A 7,500-nucleotide genomic window follows, 5' to 3' on the forward strand; every position below is an offset into this window, starting at 1 on the left:
CAATATAGTTTTGGTATTAAAATAATGTTACACCCCTTGTATGCCCTGAACGCAAAAACAACCACAGACAAGAATATATATTTGTAATTATTAAAATGATAACTAAGGCTGAAAAAACAGGAGAAGCCTGTCTTCCCTTGGTCTCATGGGCGACGCCAGGATTTTTTTGCTGCAGTAGCTTAGCAGTTGCTATATGACAGCACAGCGTTGCTAGTTAATTTTCAAAATAAACAAACAATACCAGTGGGCCAAGCACGAGCCTGTTCATATTGTGGCGTTCACCGCTATTCAAGATCACTCAAGCCTTCAATGTCGAAAACGTTCTCTTTATTTACAGAACCAATCAATAGTGTAACACTCATGACTTTCACGTGACACACACCGGAAAACGCACACACATACACACACACCTGGAACGGGCAGTCTCTCCCTAACTCCCACCAACAACATTGCCTAAATAACGCACTTTTCCTCTTCTCTGGCCTCATTCTGTGACTCCTCTCCTCCTCCTCCTCCTCCTCCTCCTCCTCCTCCTCCTCCTCAGTTCCCTTCTCCTCATTCACAATTCCCCATGTTAGATCTCACTGTCAGCACGCCTCGAACAATGCGCCATGTCGGAAAATACAACACATTCTCGATTCATTTAAAATGACCATTTGTAACTGAGAGGAGCGACTGCTCATTTCTGCCGAGATGCTCAAAGGGTGAGACGCTGTGTCTGAGAATCACTGACTAGCAGAATTTGTATATTCTGGAGTGGAGCTCTGCAGAGAGCAGGGTGGAGGAAATGAGGGCAGTGGATCATCACGGTGCGGGAGGAGCAGCGCTAGTTCCACTGCAGCTCGTGGTAGCAGCTAGCTGGTCCTGCTGCTGCAGGTGCAGCGGGTCAGTTGGCGGGGGCACCTGTTCTTCGTGGTCCCAATCCTCCCGGTTTTCATAGTGAACATCGGGATCCTTGTGGATAGCAGGGTTGTCCGGTTGGACCGGCTCCGTTGGAGATTGCGGTCGTTTACGCTGACTTGTGACTGTGAGAAATGTTTCCATTTTCGATCTACTGAGAATTAGCCAAGTAACAGTTCACGCAGTAAATTACAACGACCCACCCCTGATAGATCCCGCGAAAATGTATCATATTTATACACATTCTCGCGGGCTGCGAGAATGTGTATAAATATGATACATTTTCATATCAAAACAATGGGGTTGCTAAGCCGTTGCTAGGCCAATTGTTGGAGTTGCTATAGCAACTCCTAGATACCCCCTGGCGCCGCCGCTTTCTCCAGGAGAAAACGCCATATCACCAAGTTTTCATAGTTTTGTGTGTGAAATAGATCGCTGCAGTGAACACGGCTTTATGTATTTGTTTATGGTTTATTTGATATAGACAGTGGCGACTGGTCATTAGGGGCAGGTGGGGCACAGCCCCACCTAGTGTCAGCAGAAAGTATTAAAAATAATGATTACAAAAAAATGCAAAAAAAAAATAAAAAAATATATAAAATACATTTTAAGATCATGTTTAATCATCTGATTCGTCTGTACATTGCTGTTTTAGTCTGTGTTCTTCTAATGAGTGTCTACAGTGTGTGCCTATTGTCTATTGAGCTGTTGAGAGCCATGTGGGACAAAACCCGATCCTGCCCCTCCCTCAGGGCCGGCCCTGACCAATTTGCCGCCCTCGGCAAGATTTGAGCTGGCTATTTTAGAAAATAGCTCAAAATAAGATCTGTGGGAAACAAACCTGTTAGATAAATGCACGTTTTGTTCAGCCGGTTAATATCCACATGTTTACCCTACTTTTATAATTTTCGAATCATAAATATATTGATTAGATTAGATGTATGATAGACTTTTGAAACTACAAGAAGATAAGGAGGACTTTTACAAAAAAGTAATAGAGATTTTTGTCCAGAAGGATAGGCAAATGGACTTCATCTTGATGTCAAGGTAAGACTGCAATTTTATTGAAAATGGGATCTTACTAAGAGAGAACAATTCAATATTTAAATGATACAATTACATGTTTTGGGTATCCTTCTGTTGAACTGTCTGTTTAAAATTAATTGAAGCATCAGACAAAAAAAGCTTTTGAAAATAATATTATATTTTGATTTAGGTCAAAATATAATATTTGTAAACCTGAAGAGTCAGTGCCTTGCCAGCCATGAACCTCACTGCAGAAGCTTATAAACATCTACGTTTTTTGTGCCCCACCACAAACGCCACTGGATATAGAGGGATGCAGTTTATAGAAGTTCAGAGAAGAAGCAACCCCTATGTATTGTTTATTTTATTTCGTTTCATTTTGGCCCCATGGCAGAGGCAAATATAGAGTTAATGTGTGGAGATTATAATGTCCCGTTTACTAAAATATGTATTGTTTTATGTTTAGTTGACAAAATAGTCACAGTCCTACATTTTGCTGCACTCAAGCATACATCTGAAGAGAAGAGTTGTGTCCGCCTTTGGCCACAAGGGGGAGTATTGTATATATATATATTTTGTATAGATGTTGCAACTATACAGAGCTATGGCAATACTATATGTAACTGAGGTCATGCTAATAAAGCTATTGAATTGAGCATACCTTTAAGTGAGCTGTCAGGAGGAAACAAAGGTTCGCCAACACATCACTCTACTGCTGAGAAAGGCTGTGAAACGATGTGCTGCAATGTCTGTGTATTTTTGAAGAATGCAAAGTAAAGGAAGAAAGTAATAACTCGCACTGAGTCTTGATACATTTCCTTATTTTCATTTTAGAAACATTATCCAATGATGTATTATTTCTGTGTTACACACACACCATTACTGAATTAATTCTAAAACCAAGAATTACCTACAAGGACGGACAAAACAAGGACACCACACATGATTCTTTTCCAATTACAGTAGGCCTATATTTATTTAACTAGGCCTAACTAAATAGTGATATCAGTTTAATCAGTAATGTGTATGGGTGTTATGTGTCAGTATATCAAGCAAAGAGAGATAGAGAACACCTTGCATTTTATTTTGATGTTGACTCTGTCCTCTCATTTCATGTGTCTACACTTCCTGTCATTGTGGTCACCTGCTCATGATTGTTTTCACCTGTGCCCCATTAACCTCACAGAGCTTTGGCAATACTGTATGTAAATATGCATGCTAATAAAGCTTTGAATTCAATGCTTATGGCATGACTTACGGAGGTGAGGCGTAAGTCATTCACACGCTAATGCACACGCACGTTATCAACACCACGCATATCTAAAGATAGCACTTTCAAAGCTACGCGGCCGCCACGTGAGCGCGTACTTTGAGCACACCTATGATACGTCGCCGTGACGTCTGACAACGCCGTGACGTCTGACAACGTCGTGACATCGCCTGTATTGTACGTCAACCCATTCAAAATTGATGGAGGCGTTGGCGCACGTTGACACGTTAGCTTAGATATCTGTTCTTTGGCACAAATCACACCTCATACAGAGCCAATCACCACAGAGCTTCATCACACACACACACACACACACACACACACACACACACACACACACACACACACACACACACACACACACACACACACACACTCATCAACTTTGGTCTCACTTTGTTTACACTTTTTAAAACTATTATCAAATAGTTATTTTTGTGAACATTTATTGTTTTAGAGAAAATCCCTCTGGAGGGAACACAGGGATTTTGTATTATGTACATGCACTAAAAACCTATATATTTATTCGTCTTACCTGCATGATCTTTCTCACCAACGAGACACCATATCCTACGGAGGAAAAAAGTGAACTTTAATGTTCCTGTATGAAAGGTACAGCAACTCGCCTCCAAATGCACATAATGAAAAAAATAACACTTGTTCAATAATAATACATGGGATTTGTATAGCACTTTTCCTAATGCTCAAAGACACTTTACATAAAATAAGAACAGAGACAAAACAAATATAATCATAATATAATACCTCGGCGTATTAGAACATCTGAGAAATACCCTCCTGCCAGTGCTGATGGGATGGCAACAGCCCACGGCACCACGTTATACACCCAGCCCTGCAAGAGAGCACACGTTAAGGACTGTCAGCGGAGGAGTCTGGTGCGGAGATTACTGGCTGAACTCAGTGGATAATAACAAGTACCGAGGCGTGTGGAAACGATTCTTTAAAGTACGTCGGCAACCAGGATAATAAAGTGACCGAAGAGCTGGAAAGACACATGTGGGCGAAGATCATGGCCCTGTAGGAAGGAAGAAAAGAGAGGTTAGAAACTCACAACAAATATAAAACTACTGCTAGTACTCAGGTCTTGTACTTGAGTAAAAGTAGAAGTACTCAGATCTTGTACATGAGTAAAAGTAGAAGTACTCAGATCTTGTGTTCGAGTAAAAGTAGAAGTACTCAGATCTTGTGTTCGAGTAAAAGTAGAAGTACTCAGATCTTGTGTTCGAGTCAAAGTAAAAGTACTCAGATCTTGTACTTGAGTAAAAGTAGAAGTACTCAGATCTTGTACTTGAGTAAAAGTAGAAGTATCAGAGTGTAGGAATACTCTGTCACAGTAAAAGTCCTGCATTCAAAATGTTCCTCAAGTAAAAGTATAAAAGTATTCTCATCAAAATATGGTGAAAGTAGCGACAGTAAAAGTAGTCATTGTGCAGATTGGTCCATTTCAGAATAATATATATGATATGTTTTATAATGATTGATCATGAAAGTGTTCTCAAAGCTGGTGAAGGTGCAGCTCGTCTGAATGGCTTTGTAGACTGCAGGGTAGCTGGTGGATTCACTCCAGGTGGAACTAAAGTCTGATTCAACACAGGTTAGATTTCACATCATTCATCCAGATCTGTGAAGTAACTAAAGGGATTAAATACAAGTAGTGGAGGAAAAGTACACAGTAGCATAACATGGAAATACTCAATTAAAGTACAAGTACCTGAGACGTGTACTTAAGTACAGTACTTGAGTATATCTACTTAGTCACTTTACACCTCTGCAGAAAGTAAATAAATGATATAAAGCAGTACCAGACAGGAGGCTTTTTGACGAGACTCAGCCATCTGGATAAACTCCACTGAGGGTCTTTCGGGTCTTTCGGGTCCTTCGGCCTCGAGGGTGCTTCTACTCCTGAAACAACAACAAATATTTTGTTGTTGTTGTTGATGTCTTGTGTCTTTTTTCAGCCCTTCCAATCAAACACAGTTGGGAGCATGGATCACTTCAATCACTCAATCAATGTAGTGATAATGCATTCAACAATCATCATCATTTGATCCCAACCTGACCTTTTCTGAATATAAAGACCAGGTTTAAAATGGCGAAGCTCCTCTTTAAGTTTCACTTCTGCAACATGCACTTTGTCCCGTCTGAAGTATTTGAATGTGGGCGATAACGGGCGTTCAGCGGGATGATAACATTCAAAACAGGTCAATTAGAGCAGCGACACAACAACAATAGAAGACCTGTTGTCCTGTTGCATTCTGGGAGTGTAGGTTCTGTACCTTTCAGTAAACACAGCCAGACGACGAGAGCCCAGAGTCCGGCCAGAACTCCGATGCTGTAAAACAAACTCTCCCAGCCGTACTCCTCCAGCATCAGAGAGCCCATCCCCCCCGCCGTCAGAGCCCTGAAACAGCAGCAGAAAGCCGTCAGACATGGAGTGTGTGTGTGTGTGTGTGTGTGTGTGTGTGTGTGTGTGTGTGTGTGTGTGTGTGTGTGTGTGTGTGTGTGTGTGTGTGTGTGTGTGTGTGTGTGTGTGTGTGTGTGTGTGTGTGTGTGTGTGTGTGTGTGTGTGTGTGTGTGTGTGTACTTCAATTATCAAAAGTAAAAGTACTCATTATGCAGAATGAGTACTTATGGCAGTGTGTTATTAATTTAAACCTAGTTTTTATTTTATTGTTATTTATAGATGTAATAATCTATTCAGTATTATAGTTTTGCATGTACAAAGTAACTATGAAAGTGAAATGAATGTAGTGCAGTAGCATTACAAGGAAGTATGTCAAAAAAGTACTTAAGTGCAGTACTGGAGTAAATGTAATTACGTACTTTCCACCACTCTGTATGTGTGTGTGTGTGTGTGTGTGTGTGTGTGTGTGTGTGTGTGTGTGTGTGTGTGTGTGTGTGTGTGTGTGTGTGTGTGTGTGTGTGTGTGTGTGTGTGTGTGTGTGTGTGTGTGTGTGTGTTACCCCAGATTTGCCCCACTGTTCATGGCGCTCATCAGAAACCCTCTCTCTCCTTCCAGAACTCTCTGAGAGCAGAGGCTGGCCAAAGACGGAAAAAAAACTCCTATAAGACATTACACACTCAGTTTCCTCAGATTTCATCGTTGATAAAGTCAAGCTTTAATTACAATCAACAAAACAGAGACGCATTCACTCTCACATTGGGGACACGTTTCATTGATAAGGATGAAGCTCAGGACAAGGAAGAACAGATTCAGCTAGCACCTACACCATCAGCATTGTTTCACTCACGTGTACAATGCTGCTACTTGGAGTGTCATTATTATTAGATGTTGATTTTTTAATATGTGTGCATGCCACTTTTCTAAATACTGTCTCTTTGCTGTAACTTTCTAAACGTCCGCTCTTTGGGACGAATAGAGGAACGCCCGTGATCTGTCACTGATGGAAATCAGAATCAGAAATAGGTTTATTACCAAGTAGGTTAACACATACGAGGAATTTAACTACATTAAAAACACAGAAAACTATTTGAAGAAAACTGTAATAACAATAAAAAAATATAGTAGAATATAGCAGTATGAATATGATTAAATCGTAGAAATAGAATTGGAATAAAATATGTAAAAATAATTGTGTGCTGATTCTCTGTCTGTTACTTTAGATGAAAATAAGGAGCCCCTCCTCGCGCCCTTCTGAGAGAGATTTAGTTACAAAGAACTCAATGCTGCTCTAGGAGGAGATTCAGGTGATAGGGGGGGGGGGGGGTACCTTGGTTGCTGATTGGCTAAAGGTGACACAAGACAAAACATCGTTATGACATCACAAAGTTACCACAATCTGATCAGCTCATTTTCAGACAAGTTTTTATAGAAATCAAAAAGAGAGAGAATCTTTGTTCCTGAAACTTTCAGAGTCTCTTTCCACAGAGGGGACACATGTTGATGTAGAAGAGACATGGAGAAGAGGGGACACATGTTGATGTAGAAGAGACATGAAGAAGAGGGGACACATGTTGATGTAGAAGAGACATGAAGAAGAGGGGACACATGTTGATGTAGAAGAGACATGAAGAAGAGGGGACACATGTTGATGTAGACATGAAGAAGAGGGGACACATGTTGATGTAGAAGAGACATGAGGAAGAGGGGACACATGTTGATGTAGAGGAGACATGAAGAAGAGGGGACACATGTTGATGTAGAAGAGACATGAGGAAGAGGGGACACATGTTGATGTAGAAGAGACATGAAGAAGAGGATTCTGCATAATAGGTGACCTTTAATGTGTGTGTGCAAACAGACTTAGTGGAGGTCTTGGTTT

The 7,500-nt window shown here is 40.8% G+C and overlaps 1 protein-coding gene across 1 annotated transcript in view; it reads right to left on the minus strand.

Moving 5' to 3' along the window:
• LOC117449514 (voltage-gated purine nucleotide uniporter SLC17A9-like) overlaps nucleotides 1–7,500 on the minus strand; it is a 19,906-nt gene that overhangs the window by 7,150 nt on the left and 5,256 nt on the right. Inside the window, exons 4-9 of the mRNA XM_071203662.1 lie at nucleotides 6,181–6,280; nucleotides 5,455–5,618; nucleotides 5,020–5,083; nucleotides 4,136–4,232; nucleotides 3,962–4,049; nucleotides 3,732–3,766 (exon numbers count right to left, since the gene is read on the minus strand). Of these exons, the coding sequence (XP_071059763.1) occupies nucleotides 3,732–3,766; nucleotides 3,962–4,049; nucleotides 4,136–4,232; nucleotides 5,020–5,083; nucleotides 5,455–5,618; nucleotides 6,181–6,280 (548 nt within the window). The remainder of the gene's footprint in view (nucleotides 1–3,731; nucleotides 3,767–3,961; nucleotides 4,050–4,135; nucleotides 4,233–5,019; nucleotides 5,084–5,454; nucleotides 5,619–6,180; nucleotides 6,281–7,500) is intronic.

The sequence above is a fragment of the Pseudochaenichthys georgianus genome, chromosome 7 (genome assembly GCF_902827115.2).
Source record: "Pseudochaenichthys georgianus chromosome 7, fPseGeo1.2, whole genome shotgun sequence".
NCBI classification, from domain to species: Eukaryota; Metazoa; Chordata; class Actinopteri; order Perciformes; family Channichthyidae; genus Pseudochaenichthys; species Pseudochaenichthys georgianus.